We start from the raw sequence: 22077 nt of genomic DNA on the forward strand, positions 1-22077 counted from the left end.
ATTTTAAAATCTAATTAAATATGGCAAATCTAGTTTATAGGGAGGGAATGACCACTTCAAGAAATGATTTAATTGATATAAATTTAGAAAAGACAAATCCCAGTTGCTTCCATTTTAAATAAACTTCATGTCAGCTAACTTAATTATTGGAAGAAGAGACATGATATTATAAGTTAGACTACTTTCCAGATACTAGAAGCTTTTTTTGGTGGGGGATGGGGAAGATAGGAAAGTTCTTTAAAAAGTATCTTCTTAACTTCTTATACTGTATTTATGTGGAGAAATATCTTGAGAAATCTACAAGCTTCCTTCACACACTTCTCTTTTTCTGTTCTTTTCTATAGTACTTTTGCTTGGTATTATATACAAATGATAAATTACATAGACTATATTCATGTTTGAAAGATGATGGAATGTAGGTGAAAGTAGATTATAAACAATAGAAGAAGTGAGACTTTTTAAGTTCTGGGGAGACTCAGTGCCAGCTGAGGTTTTTGACACCATTTGGTAGAGGATGTTTAAAACCTGTAATCAGCTTCAGGGTGAGAACCTTCATCTTGGCTATATTGTGTGAAAATGATTATAAGAACTATAATTTCCGGGAATCTTTGATTATTACTAATAACAATCTTTCACTTCTTGTAGCCAGTAACGAGGCCCCCAGTTCCAGCTCATCAAGTGCCACCATATAAAGCTGTTTCTGCCCGGTTTCGGCCATTTACATTTTCCCAAAGCACACCTATTGGACTGGATCGAGTTGGACGCAGAAGGCAGATGAGAGCATCTAATAGTAAGTTTCATGGAGCTCTTAGCAATCACCATAGGAAATATCAGGAGGCAACTCTTTTTCAAAGTATTATGACTTTACCCTTTATGTAGCTTAAAAAAAAGTCATTTAAAAATTTTATCCTTCTGAACTTTCACATTTAAAACATTTGATAATCAGCTGGGTGAAATAGACTGAACATTAGACTTGGATTGAGAAGATTTAGTCAAGTTAAATCAACAAGCCTTTATTAAACATCTACTATGTGCATGGCACATGCTAAGTGCCAAGGATACAAAGAAAAGTAAAAATATTTCCTTGTCTCCAGGAACTCACATTCTAATGGAAAAGTTAACATGCAAACAACTGTGTATATACAAGATACATTTTTGATAAAAGGAAGATAATTTCAGAGGGAAGGCATAAGCTTTGAAGGGGACAAAGAAAGGTGCCTTGCAAAACATATTTACCGGAGATTTAAAGCATGCCATGAGAAAAGAAGGAGTGAAAGCATTCAAGGCATGAAGTGCACTTAGTGCAAAGACATGGATGAAATAGATGAAAATTTTTGAGCAACAAAGAGTAAGGTCAGAGTCATTCACTGGAAAGGAAGAAAAGACTTAGAGTTGATTTCTATAGCCAATCAGTAGTTAAGAGAACAGCTTACAATGCCAAATGGATGAAGAACTTGGTTTTAAATCAGAAGATTCTAAGTTCAGTCACTGGCTTATCTTTGCCTTTGAAACTAAGGCAGCATCATATAGTGGAAAATGTATTGGTCTTGGATATAGATGATGTAGATTTTAATCCAAACTCCTCCTCTGATCAACTTTGAGAATTTAGATGTCATTTTATTTCCTCGTCCTCAATTTCCCAGTTTTTTAGATTTGGAAGTATTTTCTGAGGCCATTTATTTATCAAAAAAAACCAAAAAACAAAAAATAAAAAACAAAAAAACAAACAACAACAACAACAACAACAACAACAAAAAAAAACCAGAGAGTATTATAGATGTAGGCTGGAGAAGAACTCAAGGCTACTTAGCCCATTCTCTCTCACTTTACAAATGAGGGAAATGATATTCCTAGAGAATTAAGTGTCCCCTAAGTACGTTAGGGATATAAGGATAAAAAATTTCCTTTTTGTTGAGGGAAAACAATATGTACCATAGGTGAATAACTTGAAGGTAAGTTGATAGAACACTAAAATCCAAGAGAAGCCAGAAGAACATCTTGTACTACAGGAGATAGGACTTGGACTTTTTTTCAAAGATCTCCCTTTGTAGGGACTTTATTAATCTTTATAAACCTCCTATTTGATTGTTTTTTATTTTAATTGTTGGGATTTTTTTTTAGTATATTGTTGAAGCTTGCCTTTCTACAACTTCTTTTACTTTTTTTTTTGTTCTCTGGGGCCAAACAAAAGTACTTAAAATTTTCTATGTAATGACCCTTCAGATATTTGAAGCCAGGTCTCACGTTCACCCACAGAACTTTAGAGCTAGAAAAGACTGCAGAGGGAGAGTTGTCTTACCTATACCTGAAAAAAATATCCACTCTACTAGTCATACAATCTTTACTTGAACTTCCAATGAAAGGACAGCACATTTCATGTTGAATAGCTCTAAATATTAGGAAATCATTTCTTACCTTAAATATAAGATTTTTTTTTTGTTCAGTCATATCTGACTCCTCATGACTCTATTTGGATTTGGAGTTTTCTTGACAAAGATTTGCCACTTTCTTCTCCATTTTATTTTATAGATAAGGAACTGAGGCAAACAGGATTAAAATAACTTGTCCAGGGTCACATAGCTAGTGTCTGAGATTAGATTTGAACTCATGAACATGAGTCTTCTTGTCTCCAGACCCGCACTGTATCCATTGCCCCATCCAGCTACCCCAAATTTAAGTTTGCTTCCTTCACCATTTTTACTATTGCTCTTAGCTTTGTCCTATTCATTTAATTTATCTGATCTTCCATTTTACAGACTCAAATTTGGAAGGAATTTTAGAGGCTATTTGGACCAGAATATCAATAGATTTAGGGCTGGAAAGAAGTTCAGAGACCACCTAGTCCAGTCTCATTCATTTTATAGATAAGACAACTGAGAATCAGCCAGTTCAGTGACATGATGAAAGTTATTTGGTTCTTTGGTTCCAAGTGGAACTAGTCTGATATGTTTTCATCACAACTTTTCAACTACCTAAAAACAGCTATTGTGCCCTACCAAGTCTTCTCCAGGTTCAATGTCTCAGTTTACTTCAACTAGTCTGTATATGGCACAGTCTTAATCTTCATTATTCTCTTTCCTTCTTCTGGATATTTTCCAGTTTACCAATATCTTTATTTAAAATATAGAACCACAAGCAATACTCTTGCTGTGGTTTAAATAAGGCAGTTATCACTTCCCTGATTTTGAACACAAAGCCTCTCTTAATAGGCCTGTTGCTTTAGCATACTTCCATATCACTGTTACTTCATACTGAACTTGCAACTCACTAGGTTTGTATCATTTTCAAATGAACTTTTTTCTAGTTGTATCTTACCCATTTTATATTTGTCAAGTTGATTTTTTGAAAACATGTTAAGATTCTACATTTATCCCTATTAAATTTTATTTTAGTAGATTTATTTTAGTAGATTTTACCTTGTCAAATTTTTTTTGAATATCAACTCTGTTATATTTCTTGGCTTTTTGTTTTCTGAAAATTTGATAATAATATTGTTTATACCTTTATGAAAATTTGCTAAAAAACCAAAACAAAACAATGTTAAATAGCTCAGGGCCAAACATAGAGCTGCAGCTGCTCAATAAGAATCTTTCTTCCAAATTGCTAGTGAGGGGTAGCTAGATGACACAGGGATAGAGCACTGACCCTGGAGTCAAGAGGACCTGTGTTCAAATCTGGCCTCACACTCTTAACACATTGTAGTTGTGTGACTCTGGGCAAGTAACTTAATCCCAATTGCCTTATTTGACATTAATGCCTATTCTTAGAGCCTAGCAGGCTTAGAATCAGCTTGCCAGTTCTAAACCTTCCAGAGAATGTGGCTAGTCCATCTCTCTCCTTTTCCACATGAACAGCATAAGAGACATTGTCAAATATTTTGTTAAAAACTAGAATAAATATGACTATAGCATTCCCCTGTTCTATCTATCTAATAAACCTTTCAAAAAATAAATGACGTAAATGTGGCATAATCTGTTCTTAATTAAGTGGTGCTACTCTTTATGATCTTTGCTTTCTTTTAAAGAGGTTCTCCAATTATTTCTTTAATAATATAGTCTATAGTTTTGCCAAGTTTCAAAATTATATTCCATTGATTTGTAATTTGTGAATTTCATTACTCTTCTTCCCTCCCACCCCTTTTAAAAATTGCTATGTGTGGTGTTCTCTTCTTTAAAATATAATGGTTCTCTCTGGGAGCAGGTTTCTTGGGGAAGTTTTCAGGAGGCAGCCTTAGTTTCAGTTAAAAGTAATAATCACCCAAATGCAGCCAGGTGATAAAATCCAAACATTTATTTTCTCCTTCCAAAATAGCCCGGTTAGTTTTTCTTAGAGACCTATCTTTCTGCTTGGTTCCAAGAGCTCTTGCAGCTTGTCCTTTGCTTCTGCCATCTTCGGTTTCTCTTCTTCCAAATATCTCCAGCCAGCACCAAGATGAAAGTTGGAATGAATATGACTTGCCTTCGAGAGAGGGCTTTGGGCTCTCAATCTCCTAGAGTGCTCCGTGTCTGTCCCAGAGTGCTCTCTGGCCCTAAGAACTTCTTGCTTATATGAGCTCTCTAAAGGTGTGAACACAAGCATTGTTTCTATCAGTTCTACTTAGTACCTTGTTTCAAGTTCTGGCCCATAACATCTCCTTGTAAGATCAAATTAATCATACCAAACCATACCAAATTAGATAATTATTGTCTCTATCAATTCTAATGACTTAACAACTTGTAAGGATTCTAACAGCTATGTTTTCTTTTTTCTAAACCCACTGACCATAATCATTCAAAGATAACAGATAGTAGTTCAAAAATCACATTTATAAGATTTTGGAGCATCTTTTTAAGGATCTGTCTGAATCTGTTGATTTGATTTGATTCATCATAGGTAGTAAGTACTCACTATTTTCCTCCATAGCTATATATTTATAGTCCTTCCCAATCTAAAGATCATTCTCCTTGGCAAAGAAAACAGAAATAAAATAAAGGTTCTGCTTTCTCATTATTGTCCTTTATCATTATCTTTTCCCTACCAAGCACCAATTCTACCCTTCTTAAAATCACATTAAGTTTTGGGATCTCTCTCTCTCTCTCTGTCTCTCTCTGTCTCTCTGTCTGTCTGTCTGTCTGTCTCTCTCTCCTCTTCTCTGTCTCCTTCTCTGTCTCTCTGTGTATGTGTGGGTGTGTGGGTGTGTAGATAGACAAACAAAGCAGAGAAAGAGAGGAATGCTACATATTGTCTACTATGAGTGTTGATTTGTACTTGCAGTCCACTAAACCTCTCATATCGCTACACTATTAACTGACTGTATCTGTCATCTTTATATAATTGAGTTTTGAACCCATCTATAGTACATTTATTCCTACCAAAACCTATCCTTTTAAATTCAGCCCATAATTTGAGCTTGCCAAGAATGTTTTAGTACTGATTCTGAAAATTTGATAAGTAAGTTGTGTATATCTTCATCTAATCAGTTGATTAAAATGCTGATTTGCACAGGGCTAAGGGCAGATTTCCTGAGGCATTTTCCTAGAGATCCTCCTGAAAATGGTCATTAATCTATTCTTATCTACTTTTAGATCCAGTTATTTAATAAGTTCTGAAACTCATAATAAAGATAATATCTTATAGTTGGTTTCTCGCTACTCTGTCCATGAATGTATTATGCAATACTTTGTCCCATTTTGGAGTTCAAGGATAATATAATAATAATAATAACAAAATCACAAAAATAGTAATAGTTGTAATAGTGATAGCATTTATTTAGCACTTTAAAGTTCTAAAATGCTTTACAGTATATGTAATTCAACAACTTATTAACATTTTTCATTACTAGATAGATGTTAGTCATTTTGATCACTGATGATTTTTGTCAGCACAGAAATTTAATTTTGGATTTCTATAGACTAATGCAGAGTGAAATAAGTAGAGTTCAGAGAACAACATACATAATAACAAGAACATTGTGGGTTTTTTTAAATCACTTAAGCCTGACTTTAGAATCAGAGGGCCTGGACTGAAATCCTGCCTCAAGTCACCTTGGACAAGTCAATTTTTTCAACTTGAAGAAATGAGATGGTTGGACCACCAAATAATGTCTGATGTTCTTTCCAGTTCTAGTTCTATGATCATATGAGAAGAATCAATAGTGCCCTGGAGAAAAGTTCAAGAAGGAAATAATATTCCTCTTCAAGTAGAAAGAAGGGGGACAAACTACTAAGGCAGAATATTCTTAGTCAGATGAAGTCACTGGATCTGGTATTTGTTCTTAATTATTTTCTTTCTCATAAAGGAGCTTAGCTAGTTCTAAAAATGATTGCAAAAACAAAAGGCATCAGTAATCTTTTTAAAAAGAAATTTTATCTTAGAAAATATGTTTGAGAATGCACTTTTTTTCATAATATCATTCTCCCATAAAGAAGGAACCTTGGAGGCTATCTAGTCATACTTTACAGATGAGACTCTAAGGCCCACCTATCTATGAAGAGGTATTATAACTTGTTCAAAACTATGAAGTTTCATTTTTTTCAAAGTATCTTATAAGAAATTGTCTCTCCTTTTTATAATTCTTCTTCTTTGATGATGCCTTTGTTCCCAGATTGAAGGCTAGACCTTAAGTGATTTGCCCAGGGTCAAACAGCCAGGATATGTCAGAGGCAAGATTTTAACCCCATACTTCTGATTCTGAGGTCAGTTCTCTATCCACTGAACAGTTAGATGGTACAGCAGCTAGACTCTGGGTCTGGAATCAGAAGACCTGAGTTTAGATCAGCCTCAAATTTATTAGCAGTGATTTTGGGCAAGTCATTTAATTTCTGATTCAGTTTCATCTTCTATAAAGCAAGAATAATAACAGCATCCACATCCTCTGGTTGTTGAGAAAATCAAACAAGGTGGTATTTGTAAAGCATTTTGCAAAGCATAAAATATTATGTAAATGCTAATTATGATGATGATGATGATAATGCAATTCTACCTCTCTGTCATTAACAAAAAAATTTAGGATTCTAAATATTAAAAAAAAAAGATGGGGAAGAAAAGATAAAACCTTTCTTTTTTGATGTGAAGATCTAGAATGGGTGGAGTAGGTTGTATAAACTTTTGTGTTTCTCTTTTATTCTTATTATCTTCCAAATAATTTAGTTGTCTTCTACATGAAAACTTTTGTTTATTCATTTTTTATTTGTGTCTGACTATTTGTGACCCCATTTTGGGGTGTTCTTGGCAAAGATACTGAAGTGGTTTGCCTTTTCTTCAGTTCATTTTACAAATGAGAAAGCTCAGACAAACAGGGTTAAGTGACTTGCTTAGGGTCACACAGTCAGTAAGTGTCTGAGTCTGGATTTGAACTCAGGATGATGAGTGTTCCTGACTCCATGCCCAGCATTGCCCAACAATTCATTGAACCTGTTAGCAGCTCGTGTAGGAAAAATCCTAAATAAGATAACTTATTCTTCATACATGGTGGCTTTTTCTTTAAAAAATATTTTAAGCACTGTGAATTTTTAAAGATCTTTATAGTGTTGAAGATACTGATTGTTAAAATTTGGGCATTATGATTAATGGGTAGCACTCCTTTCCATATTTACAGCTTGCTTTTCTGTGGCTTGATTTTATCCTGAGACACAGAGAGAGTATTGTGCATTGTTCATAGACTGAAGTTATTTTGCTGATTTAAGGACTAAATATCAGGGGGATAGCAACAAATTATTACACTTTTAACTTGCACATGACTCCTTCAAACTGTTGGAGACGCTCTAGCACATGAAATGAGAAATATTCCAAGGTTAACATTTCAGGAAAGAACCAAGATGTGGAAAAACAAAACAAAACAAAATAAAACAAAAAAAAAAAACCACAAGGAGGAAAAACTATTCTTTGGTTTTGAATATCTTTATGAAGTGCTTCAAAGATGCTTTTGCTTGCTGGCTTGAATGAAATGGAGAAAGGTAATTACTTCATTATACCTAATTCATTTTGTTACTTTCTATTGTGTGCCTGGAAATGAACAGAGCTGCAAGATCTTATTCTTTGTGAAGCGGTGGTAACTTCTATAATTGGCAATGGGTGTGTTTTTAAAAATATTTTTTTAAAAATTATTTTTGACTTTGAAGTAATAGTATTTAGTAACTCATTCACATTGGTCTTTTGGATAATGCTCATTCAATAATGTATAGATATTGAAGAAATATTTCTGTGCATAAAAACTGTTTTACTTAAAAAGAAATTAAAAGGTACATGCATCAGACAGTTTCTTTTCTTGACAATGTTTAAGTGTGCTGTTTTTCTCTAGCCTTTGGGAAAGGGTTAATTGCATTAGATGAAGGGTTTTTGAAATAAGTATAATTTTTTTAAACAGCATTTTGAGTTTAAATGAGTCAAAACTAGATGGATTGTGAATTATCATCAGTGACCTTAGAAAGGTTTTTAAAATAAAAATAAAATTTTAAACAATATTTTGAATTAACTGAATCCAAAATGAACGGGCTATAAACTTTTGTTAATGCTCATAATACATTCTATGGGAAATCATTTAATCAATAAATATTGATTAAATGCCTCAGTCTCATCATATGTCAAATTAGTTAATTTCTAAAAACTTGGGTATGGACAATTATATCTTTTCAAAAAAAACTTTTAGTTAATTCTTACTCCAAATTTCACAAATATCAGCAAATAGAAGTGTTTCCATATATATCAAGAACAGAAAAAAAGCATTGAACTTTAAAACCACAGATTTTCATTATGTATGTTTTTTGTTTAAAAAAAAGTATGTTATACTTCTAGCATCCTTTTCCATAACTATCCTATTGCTGAAATATTCTAACTAATTCCTGATATACAGGTGATATACCTAGAGTGCAGAACAAGGCACCTTTTTTGCACAAAGCCAATACAGAAATTTATTTTGCTTGATTATCAATATTTGTTGTAAGAGTTTTGCTTTTCTTTTTTAATAGTAAAGGAGGTAGAGAGAAAAGAGATATTTATAGAAAAAAATTAATTTTTACATATTTCATGGCAGAACTACAAAAGTAATTTTTTTCAGTGACTTGCTAAGTACCAATATAGAATGAGATGTTGAACAAGCAGATGATAGCTAGAATAGATGACCACTTATTTGGGATGTAACAAAAGAAGGCTAAGTACCTCTGCCTTTTTTTAGTTAATTATTATTGGATCATCTATTCCTAAATAGTGGTTCTATAACTTCCAATCCAATTTGGCAAGCATTATTGATGTACCTATTATATAGAAAGTGCTGTGATGGGTACTTGAAACAAAACAATTAAGTCCCTGTCCTCAAAAAGCTTTCATTCTTCTAAAGGAAATTAACATCAAAAAATAATTAAAAAAACAGATATATGCATGGTATTAAAAACAGATATATACATAACAGTTTGAGGACAGATAAAAAAATAGACTTGAAATTAGGAAAGGAATTCCTTAATGTGAGAAGTTCCATATGAGCTTAGTCTCAAAGAAAACCAAGAATTCCAGAAAATAGCAATGAAAATTACATGGAAAATAGTCTATATGTTGGAACAGAAACAAGAGGTGGCATTCCAGCTTTGGGGAACAGCAAGTAGGCCAGATTGGCTAGATCAGAGAATAAGTGAAGGGGATGAGCTGAGACAAAATAAGCCTGGAAAAGTAGACTAAAGTCAGATTATGCATAATGGTTTTAAATATCAGTCTAAAAGATGTATATTTTATCCATGGTGGCACAATGAACAGAACCCTGGTCTTAGAGGCAGGAAGATCTGCCTTCAAATTCAGTCTTATATACTTACTAGCTATGTGACCCAGAAGAAATCTCATTAAGAGATTTATTCTTTCTGTCTCAGTTTCCTCCTCTGTAAAATTAGGATAATAGCACTGCTTACTTCCTAGGGTTGTTGAGAGGATAAAAAGACTTATTTGTAAAGAGCTTTGAAAACTTTAAAGTAGTATATAAGTGTTAGCTACTATTATGACAAATCAGGAAAATGAGGCTTAGAAAAACCAAATGACATACTCAAAATCCCATTGATAGTAAGTGGCAGAACTAGAATTGGAAATCAATTCCTCTAAATTAAGCATTGTACTGTGTCTTAGTAGTTTGTGAGTAGAAGGGCTACACTGATATAATCATGGAGTTATCAAAGATAAGACCGAAGAACAAGGGATTTTTCCCACTGAACTCTTAGATTGGTCAGGAACCATTCATGAAATTGTGTCCAGCATCTAGGGGATACAGTGGATTGAACTCTGAGCCTGGAATTCAGTCTCAGATACAAGCTGTATGATCTTGGGCAAGTCACTTAATTTTTGCCTCAGTTTGCTTAAATGTAGGATGGGATTAATAATAGCATTTACCTCTAAGAGTGGGGACCAAAAAAGATAAAAAAATATCTCTAAAAAGTTTAGCATAGTGCCTGGCACAGAGTAGATACCATATAAATGTTAGTTATTATTATTATTATTATATTCACTTATGGGTGCCATGTTATAAGGGAGAGGTTGACAAATTTAACTAGGATGGTGATCAGAATGAGAAAATTATTCCAAACCATGGCCTTAAGTCTACATCACTTGAGAATTTAGAAGCATAGTTTTAGAACAGGCAAGCAGAAAGCACTTAGTAGTTATCATCATGTGTATTCTGGGGAATGGAAGCATGGGTTCTCATAGTATTTCTCAAACTCTGACTCCATTTCCTGTATGCTATACTTGATGTAGCCCCTCCCTTTTGTGGTGAACTACTGTGACTGTTGAGCATTTGGTGTTAAATTAAGAAATGAGCAGAGTCTGCCTTAGCCTCTTTTGAGTGGTCAGGCCACCCAGTTCAGATGACTAGCATGATTATGTGTGAATACAATGTTTTAAAACTGGTCTTCTCTCAAATAGTTAATGTTTGTTGAATGAATAGATAACATGGTTATGGTGTTATTATATATGCTGGAAGGGTATAGGATTATGTGAAAGGATTATAGATTTAGAGCAGAAAGTCACTTAGTACAAGTCTCATTTTACAAATGAGGAAACTGAGGTGCAAAAAAATTAAGTGATTTGTCCAATATTATAGTAACAGACGTGAGTGGGCTTTAATAATGATTTGATAGTGTATTTTTTAATGTTTCATTGATGACTTTTGGTTATACGTCATAATAATTATATTGGTGCAATGGATAGAACACTGGGCTAAGAATCAGGAAGACTCATCTTCCTGAGTTCAAATCCAGCCCCAGACACTTACTAGCTGTGTGACCCTGGGTAAGTCACTTAATTCTGTTTGCCTCAATTTCCTCATTCATAAAAGAAGCTGTAGATAAAAAGGGCAAAACACTCAGAAAACCCCCAAATTAGGTCACAAAGAGTCAGAAATTCTTGAAAATTGACTGAATTGAATATGTCCTACCCCTAAGAATTGAATCATCCCTTATAATAGCAACAGTTAAGTAAGATGACCAGACTTTGCAACATTCTATCCCTGTAGTCATCTCTATTCAGAGGTATGTGTTTCTCTCTGTGCTTTAGAACCAAAGCTGGTGATTACTGTTGCTCAGAATTTAACTTCTTTTTGATATTCTTTTCTTTTCTGTTACTGTAATCATTTTGTATTATGCTCTTCTGGTTCTACTTATTTCACTCTGCCTTAGCTCTGATTGTATTTTGATTAATTGCTGAGAATCTTAATGTTGCAGATTCGTTCTAACACTAGAGAAGCTGGTCCTGGAATAGTGACCTCTGATGAGAAGTGATCTGATCACTTAGGTGCTAAGGGTCTTTGGAATGCTCATTTAGAGAAATTTGCCCCAAGAAAAATTTTTTTCCTAGATTCTGCCTCACTATTATAGAAAATGAGACTAGTCCTGGAATAGTGACCTCTCATGATCACTTAGGTGCTAGGAGCCTTTGGAATGTTCATTTAGGGAACTTTGCCCCAAGAAAAATTCTTTTCCTAGATTCTACCTCACTATTATAGAGAATGAGATTTTGGCCCTAACTATTGTGTGAGGGCAAAGGAGAATAGAATGTTTCATTCCTTTTAGCTATAGTGCTGGCCAACTCAAGTACTATTCTATTTGGTAGGATAAGAATGAGTTGCCAAGAGTAGATCTGGAGTCTGAGCATTACAGTTCAGATCCCAGCTCTGAGAGTTATTTTCTCTGTGACCAAAATTAAGTCTAGAATTTGTTTTTCTCAATCTATAAAATCAGGGTGTGAACTTTTAAGATTTCTTCCAGTTCTAAATCCTATGATCTAGAAGTAATACTTCTGTTATTTTAACAAAGCTTCAACTAGTCCAGCTACTATATTATTGTTGTTCAGTCATTTTCAGTCATGTCTGACTCTTTTTGGTACCATTTAAGGTTTTCTTGGAAAAGATACTGGAATGATTTGCAATTTCCTTCTCCGGCTCCCCTAACAGATGAGGAAACTGAAGCAGAGTTAAATGACTAGTTGTTCATATAACTAGTACATATCTGAGATCAGATTTGAACTCATGGAGCTGTCTTCCTTACTCCAGGCCTGGCCAAGTCTATCCTCTGTGCCATCCAACTGCCATGCTGTAGCCCCAAAGAATAGACCAAGTGTCTAAACACACTTGGAAGGCTCAAACTTCCTTTGTCTCAAGCAACTAGATAGAACACTAGACCTGCAAGTAAGAAGCCCTAGTTTAGATCTATTTTCAGATACTTAGAAGAAGCTGTGTGACTCTAGAAAAGTCATTTAATCTCTCTCAAACTGTTTCATCATCTGAAAAATGGGATTAATAATGGTTGTAAGGGTAAAATGAAATAATATTTGTAAAGTGCTTTGCAAACTTTAAAGCATTACATAGATTTTTACTGTTGTTCTTGTTAATTAACTTTTAGGGCAATAAGTCCCCTCTTTCTTTGTGACAGGAAGTTTTTTTTTTTCTTCAGCAATGGGAAGGGGAATCAGTTAGGTCATTGTAGCCACTGACTTAACTCCCCAGGCACATGGATTGCTTGTGATGCCAATTATTCCTCTTGCTGATCAGGAAATGACCACATGTGAAAATGTACTTACACCAGATTGTACTTAGAATAACAGAATCATGGCGTTTCAGAACAGGAAGAGACCTTAGAAATCTTGTAGTGCAATCTCATTTTATAGCTAAGGGAAATGTTTTGAGTTCTAGCTGTGCTACTATCTTTTCTTCTTAGATGGCTTCAAAACAAAATATGTATACAAGTGTATCTATAGAAGTGTGTGCGTATATAACTATACAATTATATAGGTTTTTACATAATTATCCATAGTTTTATACATTATATGTACATCTGAGAAGAAAGAGATAGTAGCACAGCTAGAACTCAAAACATTTCCCTTAGCTATAAAGTGAAATTACACTGTAGGAGAGAGTATATAATATAGGGCCACGTCCCAGAAAACAAAAGAATTAAATTTTTACACCTATTGAATGAAAATGTTCATTACAGTATCCCATGTATTTTTTGGCATTTAAACAAAGTCCTCTCTGATTTCTAAATGTATGACATTAATGCATAATTTGGATCTTCCCACTCTCAGATGGAACTGATTCCTTTGCTTGATTCACCCAGTGTTGCCAGCAATCAATTTTGGTATCTTCACTGTCCCTGCTGATGTAATATAGTTCTATCTTATCCAGGGAGAATGTCTCATTAAGAAAATATTCAGACTCCTTTTATCCGAGCTGAAGATATCATTTCAGAGTTCTTACACTGATCTGATAAAATCTAGACTTCAATTAAAAAACAAAATAAAAGGCTTTATTTCTTATCCCTGCCATGCTTCTTGCTAGATAATGGTGTATTAAGCAGCTATTTTTCTCCTTACCTATCCAGAAGAGAATTACTGTTGTTGAGGTTATGCCTAATTTAAGCCATTAAAAAACAAAACAAACAACAACAACAACAAAAAAAAACCTATGGGAAAATCTTCTGATTTGCTAAAGAGGCTTTTTGTCATAAGAACTTAAACCTTATGAGAATCTTATTTTGGTGCTGGTACAACATCTCTGTTTTTAGTGTAACCTCTTAGAAATCAGAAGGATCTCTACATACAGCCAAAGACAGTGAAAGGTAGAGCTATGTGTTAATACTGTAATAAGGAAATTTGATGGAGCAGATTGTCTCTAAAAGAGAATGTTTCTGTGAGGCATCTTGCTGATATTGCTGGTAGTTTTCTTCTTCCTTCCCTATTACATGGGCAAGACAGGAGGAAAGACATACGGATGATCTTCAATTTTCACACATGCTTACTTGCCTGGGTATGGCCTGAAATAGCCCTTTACAATGCAATCTCAAATTGAACCACCAGGGGCCTCTTTAAGCTCAGGCTACCAGTTCTTGAGCTCTTTTTTGGCACATGCACAGAATTAAGATATCTGCTTATGTGTGTTAGAAAGAACTTCTAGTCTTCCAGAGCCTACCTAACTTTGTCTTTGCTTACTCTAGAGTTTAAAATTTAAAATTATTGATATAAAATATTTCATCACTTTATTTCACTAGACATGTGACCCCATTTCCATTTAGATTCTTATCTCTTGAGCAAAAAAAAAAAAGGATCAAAAGAAAGCACTCAGATTGCATGTTAGTATATTAAAGTTTCTTGAATGAAACTAGAATTTAAAATATCAAAACTCCCAGCAACTTCAATGCTTCCATAAAGATCCAAAAATAATTTCTACTTCTTTTACCTCTCTATTTATGTGGATATCACTAGCACACCTGAATCACTTTTAAGGAAAATCTATTTCAGGGGGATATGCCATTTATAAAACTAATAAAGAAAAAAAGAAGAAAACTTTTAATCAATATTCATCCAATCTATTCACTAATGTTTTGGAAAGTAGGCTTTCACAGGATTCAATGACAGGAGCAATCTTTTATTTTCTAGGGGAAATTTTTCACTCTTTCCTTCTCTGGCATCTCCATCGAGTACTCTGCCATTCATATCCGACTTCTATGACAGGATTTTGGCAAGTCTGTGTGGTATCAAGACAGCTATGGCCTCCCCAGCAACTCAGGCACTACCAGTCCATGTTCCTAGACACTTGAAAAAAAGGAGAGGGTCTCTGTCACAAGAAGAGTCTGACGTCTATAAGAAGCCCATGCATAAGAGGCTCAAGCTCCTTGCTGCCTTTCTCTTGGGCATTCCTCACTTGGTGTGCCTGGTAGGCTTGTTGTAAAGAGACCCATTCTCTTGATTTTAAATTCTCTACTCTATGTAGCTCTTAAGAGTTAAAGGGAGTTTACTCCTGACTCACTGTGTTTCCTGGCCCATGTCTAGTTAATCCCTGGTGAGAAAATACAGAGGAATGCTAAGGAAAAGATGAGCCTGCATAAGCAGATACTACAATCCATTTGGAAATCAATAGGGTCAATAATAAGAAATTTTAAAAATTAATATATTTTCTTTTCATGTAGCAGATACTTCCTAACAAATACCCCCCAAACAACCTTCCCTCAATTATGCTTTCATCAAAACAGTTCAATTTATTGATGAGTAACAGAAAAGAAGGCTATATTCTTTAACTTATATGGCATTAACAATTGATGGTAGGAATTTTAGATACTGATAATCAAACATTTATTAAACTCCTACTGTGTGTCAGGTACCATAAACAAGAAAATAAAAGAAACAAAAAATCTCCTTATAGATTTTCTTACTGTTAGAATTTAGAGTTGTTTATAGAGAAAATATATATAGGCTTTCTCTACTTTTATCACATTATTTTCCCCACTCCTCAACTCATTACTGTCTAGGCCATTCTACACTACCAAATAAGCATCCACATTTTAATTCTTACTGTCTTTACCCACTTGTTTGGTTTCCAGTATTGTCTGATGAGACAAAAGCTGTGGTTCCCATGCAATCAGAATAATATGCTTAGTTTACAGAGGTGCATTCTCCAGAACATAAATTTATCTAAAAATGAGAAAAAGTATTCTCTTCCAGTCTACTCCTGCTGTAGGATGATCAGTAGCCATCATCTCCATAACCCCGGTGACACCTTCTGCAGATGCTAAAGCCCCTAACTCCTCAATATCCACAGTTACTGAAGACCCAGAAACAAAAGCTTTTGTTACCAAAAGACAATCAGATGATTTACCATCAGAAACCAGTATGGTTTTATCATTGGAAAAGATGAATTACCTACTGCATCCTAAGGATCACAGGACCATTCCCATATGTTGTTTTTTCTTATTAGAAAGTGAGCTCCTTGAGAGCAGGGATTCTTTTTTATCCATGTCCCAGTGCTTAGCATGTAGTAAACATTCAGAAAATGCATTTTCATTTAATCACTAAAAAGAGCATTTATATGAGCACAAAGAGACCGAAGGAAAAGATTTCTCTTAAGACTGACCTGCTTTTCTGTTTATTTTCACACACTTCATTTTGCCACTGTAAGGTGATGAGGGGCTTCAGACAAATGCCATTCTTACTTAGGTGAACTGAGGCATCGATCCCCTCAAAGACCTTTTCTCAGCAGGAAATAATGGCAGACTTCACTGATTCGATAGGAAAAGCTCTCTTCATAGCCACAGGTTTTTAAAGGCTAGCACAGCCTGGATTTTAGAAAATAGCATTAATATTTCATGGAAACATTTATTTTTTTCATTCTGAAGCAGTACTATGAGAAGCTGTATGATTTCTGTGGGTGTTGTGTTGTTATGTACAAAAGTGCCCCAGGGTTTTTCTGAACGCCTACTATTGAAGAAAGATCCCTGAGCAGGAATAGCTAAATTAATTGCTACTATTGTTTTCATACATGATGGGCAGTGAGTGAGTGGGTGGAGGTGTAATGATAACCAAGTATTCAGGTCATTTTTAATGTTATAGGAGGAAAAGGATAAAAGTAAAGAGAGGAATGTGAAAATTGTTTTTAATTATTAGCTTTTAAATACAACATAAAATTTCTTTAAAAAATAATTTCATGAAACTGCAGTTTGCACAGCATTATCATCAGGATTGACTTTTTTGCCATTCTATTGTGTGAAATTCTAAACTCCCACTCTTGAACTAAGCAACCTTTGTTGTGCTGAACTCCTGTGAAATGATACACCTGTTTTAAAGGTTTCACCCAGGTTTTAGAGTTGTTATTAAAAATACCAAATGTGTTTTTCTACCACCACAAACCACAGTCTCTCCAGAGTTGCTAAATGCCTCTAATCAGCTTGTGGGAACATGTTATCATTTGGTATCTGTAGATTTTGCCTCATTTTAGAACTTCCTCCCTAAGGGTACCCCATGATGTCACTGGAGTCACTCAACTCCCAGCTACACTGAACACTAAGTGAGCTGTCAGTTTCTAAGTAGGCTCTGGCCTGGAATGCACACATAGGAACTCCACGCAGTGAATAAGCTATTTCTGCAGTTTCACTATCTAAAAGCCTTTGTGATCCTCCGAGATCCTTGTAAGACTGAGGTTCATCTAGTAAAAACCAAGCAATCCTTCTCCACATGTTGTATGTGTTTTTCAAACAGCAAGATGGTAGCCAGAGGGGAAATAGCACGCTTTTGGAGCCTGGAAAGTCTTCATATGGGTATGTGTGAGTAGAGCATGATATATATTCATTATTACGTTGCTGAATAAAATGTGTTTTCTTTTAGAGTTACATTCTCTTTTGTTTTCATGTATAAGTTTTTAAGCTCTGCAGAGAAAGCCCATCCTTCTCTGCAAATGTTTACTCTAAATAGTGAACAGCAAGTATTAGTAAGTATAGAGAATTTTATTTAGTTTACCATATTTAGTAAGGTAGTAGAATGAACTAGGAGACATTAAAAATCAGAACTATACAGTCAGTGATCATTAACAGATAAAGCTTTTATTATCATGGTGTTTCTTGTACTCTGTATGAAACCCCTTTTTGAAGTTCATTGCTGAGATATAAAAATGATATTTGAAAACAGGAGATGTCTAAACTGTTTGCTGTTGTTTGAAATTTAATTTTTAACACATTTAACATTTTAAGTGATTCTACTTATATTTAGTAATTGTAATATTACTTTTTATCTCAACTTTCATTATCTTTATCTAGCATTATGATTAAAGGCATAATTTAAATGTTGTCATAGGATGCTATTAGTGGGGAAGGTAATTTTTAAAAGACAGATTTTTAAAAAATCGTGGGGGAAGAAGTATTAAGCAAATCAATTCTTTTATTTTTAATTGCATCTGTTAGAGTTCATTGAATTCTTACTAGTGGAAATAAGTTAAAGACATGACAACTTAAAGGCAGAATTGGGCCATTTTAGAGAAGTAGATATTACATTATGTGCTTTTTTTCTTATCTTTGATTGATACTTTGTTGCCTGCTTATGATAAGGATAGGTTAGAAGTTCTGCATCTTTCTCTAGAGAAAAACATTCTCCAAGCAATATGTATTCCATATTCACTGCTTGTCTTTATAGTTAATGTAATATAACACACCAAAATTCTATATAATGTAATTTGGAATTGAGACTTTAAAAAGTTCAAATTACTTAAGTAATAAATTAATTTTAATTAAAAAATTTAGGGAGATGTCCATAAATTTCACAAGATCAATTTTTTTTCTTTTTTAAATGGAGAAATTCACACTGCCCTTAGGATATTGTATTGGATTTCTGTTTTGTTGTAACATCATTTGTTATGAATATTTAAAAAAAACAGATTATAAACAATTAATTATTGACTGTGTCTGAAAGCCTAGTTTATAGAGCTTGTTATAAAATCTTTTATTTTAAATTACCAGAATACTATTGATTCTACTAGCTCACCTATTTACTTTTAAGATGAAAACTGAAAGGGTTAATTTTTTTTTTTTTTTAATCACAAGCCTAACTTACACCCAGGAAGTAGCTTCTGGTTTTTCCATCAATAGTTTTTGGCTCGATGTGTTTAACCTTGATGTCTTAGGAGCTCCCACTGACTCATACTCATACTCATTAAATGAATAATATAAGACTGTTCAGCACTTATGTATGGAATCTTTTATCAACACTGAATAGAATGGAGGGAAATGATACTGCTTCTTCTTTTTGCTAGACGAACAGTGACCAGACTTGCTCTAAAGGACTAACTCAGTTGTGTAAGAGTTGTGAATGTCTTTCTTTCTTTCTGTGTATGTGTGTTATACACATGTACATATTCTGAAAAAGAGATTAAGGTTATATGAGTATTTGGGGTCATTTTGATGAGCAGATTCTTCTATTCATCTTGGTATATTTTTTAAAAGATATCTTTTGTTTTAACATGATCAACATTTCTAAATGTATTCTTTTTTCCTTTTTTCCCCATGCCCTACCCCCACCCCAGTTATAAAAGAATTTTCCATTACAACTCTACTCACCTCTCCACTGCCTGAGCATGAGTGGAAAGCCTTAAAGATAAAACAGGAACCTGTTTGCCATTCAAATAAGACATCAAAATGATTTAGAAGTTTCCAGAGCTTTGTCAGAATTAAGCATTTACAGTTGTAATTTAGTATAAGTTATTTTCTGTTAGTACATTTTGTTTTATACATTTAAAAAGCATGACTTTTTGCCATATTAACAAGCTATGGCAGATAACAAAAAATTAAGAACAGGAAAAGGAAAAAAACATCAATTCAGCAAAACCAACCTCCTCTTCAATGTTTGATAGTAAATTCAATATTGCACATCTACAGGCCCCTGCCCTTACCAAGCATGTAGGAATGCGCATTTTTTCAATTCTTCAAAGTTAAGTCTCTTCATCATTGAAATTTCCCGCCTGTTCTTTTTGATTATAGTAATCCACTCTATTCCATGAAGGTATAGCTTCCATTTCTTTCTGTCTGACAGTTGCTCACCTGGTAAAACAAACTAGCCAGCAAACAAGTGAATGAATGAATGAACAATTAAATAAATAAATGGTGCTGATCTACTTTCTGTTTCTAAGATACTGTTGCTCTCCTAAAAGAATGTAGGAGTCACTTCATAATAAATCTTCTGTCTCTTGCTTTGTATGCCTTTAGTAAAACTGGTTTGCTCTCTAGAATTACCCTTCCCTTTTGCGCAGTAAATCCTTACACATACCAGTACTTCTTTGTGTGCCAAACCCGGTTTCAAAGAGTTCTCCCAATGATGACTCAACTAAGATTAACAGATGAGCTGTAGTTCTTTGTTCTTATACACTGAACTTTCTTGAGACCAGTATATTTTAAAGACTATTGACCCTACTGGGAACCCTATTTGGGGCAGATAACTGGCAGACATTGCTTTGGGTAGTCTTCAGTTTAGAGAAAGGTGTATTCCTGGAAAAGCTGCCCTTAGCTGATGTGAATGTAAATTGTATCTTATTTCCTAACAGAAACTGTTATAATGAGTTTAACATTCTTCTCCAACGGCCTGATGCCTGATTGTTTATAGCAATGACTGCAGATGTCTTACTCATTTAACAACTAAAAATCATTGTACCCTGAATATAGAATACTTTCTAAAGTGAATTCTTAAAGAACCAATTTGATTCTATTTAAGTCTTCTGGGAGATGGCCAGAACTCCCAGGGCCTAAGGGATTGTAAGGAAATTTTTGGAGCCCTTTCAGAGAAAGTGTGTATAAAAACCAGGAACCAAAAGGATTGCTAGGCAAGGGAAGTTGTTTGAGATCAGGATTTGGTAGCTAAGCAGTGAGGAGACTGTAAAGACATAGAATCTTTTGGGTTTGATAATATCAGGAAATAGACTGAATAAAATGCTCTGCTTTGTATATCCCTTGAGGTAAATTGTCAGGGTGTTATATATGGGAACCCTTTTTAAGTCAAAGATTACCTGTAGGTCCATTTTACAGATGAGCATTCTTAGGTATTTGTATCAGGATTACACACACACACACACACACACACACACACACACACACACACAAATACGTAAAGGAACAGTAAAATAACCAGATCCTGAGTGAGTCAAATCCAGAAGTTCTTTTTGTGTCATAGATCTTTTTGGCAGTCTGAAGCCTACACATCCCTTCTCAAGGTAAAAACAGAATACATAAGCTTGCAAAGGAAACCAATTATATTTGAATACAGTTATCAAATATCAATTATCACATTTTTTAAAAAAGCTCTAAATCACTCTTTGGAGTATGTAGAAATATGAATTAAAACAACTCATTATCTCATTTATCAGATTGGTTAACATGACAGAAAAGGAAAATGACAAATGATAGAGTGGTTGTAGAAAAAAAGGGATATTAATGCATTGTTGGTAGAGTTGTGAACTGGTCTGACTGACCCTTCAGGAGAATAATTTGATATCCAAAGGACTATAAAACTGTACATGTTATTTGACCCAATAACAGTACTTCCAAAAAGATCAAAGAAAAGAGAAAGGGACCTAAAAATATTTATAGCAGCTCTTTTTGTTGTAATGACAAAGAATTAGAAATTGAAGAATGGCTAAACAAGTGATATATGATTGTGATGCAATAAAATTATTCTATAAGAAATGATGAGCAGTATGGTTTCAGAAAAACTAGAGAAGCCATATGAGTTGATGCAAAGTAAAATGAGCAGAATTAGGAGAATATTGTAGACAGTAGCAGCAGAATTGCAATAAGCATCAATTATGAAAGACTTAGCTACTTTGATCAAGATAATTCCAAAGAATCTTACTATCATAGATAGAATTAATGAACTCAGTACATATTGAAGCATGCCTTTTTCACTCTGTTTTTCTTGTGTATGTATGTGTGTGTGTATATCTCTGTGTGTGTGTTTGCAACATGGTTAATATGGAAATATTGGCAGAGGGAAAAATAAAGTTATCAAAATATATATCAAAAAAAGTTTAAGGACCCCGCAAAGTTAAGAACCCTCACTGAATCTAGCTCACAGAGTAAAGTTGATCATAAAAGTCTTCCTTTCATATAAAAACAGAAAAAAAAAACAAATAAACAGTGATGACCTTGATCCAAAATCTAGGAAAGTATTGTTTATAAGGTGGTCCTGGGAAAAAGTCACACATAATGTTAAATGTTGGAAAGAATTTCTTTTGAAGGACTGTTAGGGAATAGAGATAATAGCAATGATTTGGTTAACTTAGGAACTTTTTGTTGAAGAAATTCCACAAATGCAGACAAGCACCTTCCT

At 34.1% G+C, this 22077-nt stretch overlaps 1 protein-coding gene across 1 annotated transcript in view; it reads left to right on the top strand.

Moving 5' to 3' along the window:
• Nucleotides 1-22077, top strand: part of SPATA13 (spermatogenesis associated 13) — a 144763-nt gene that overhangs the window by 81204 nt on the left and 41482 nt on the right. Inside the window, exon 4 of the mRNA XM_051986569.1 lies at nt 646-790. Coding sequence (XP_051842529.1) covers nt 646-790 — 145 coding nt within the window. The remainder of the gene's footprint in view (nt 1-645; nt 791-22077) is intronic.

The sequence above is a fragment of the Antechinus flavipes genome, chromosome 3 (genome assembly GCF_016432865.1).
Source record: "Antechinus flavipes isolate AdamAnt ecotype Samford, QLD, Australia chromosome 3, AdamAnt_v2, whole genome shotgun sequence".
Taxonomy (NCBI): domain Eukaryota; kingdom Metazoa; phylum Chordata; class Mammalia; order Dasyuromorphia; family Dasyuridae; genus Antechinus; species Antechinus flavipes.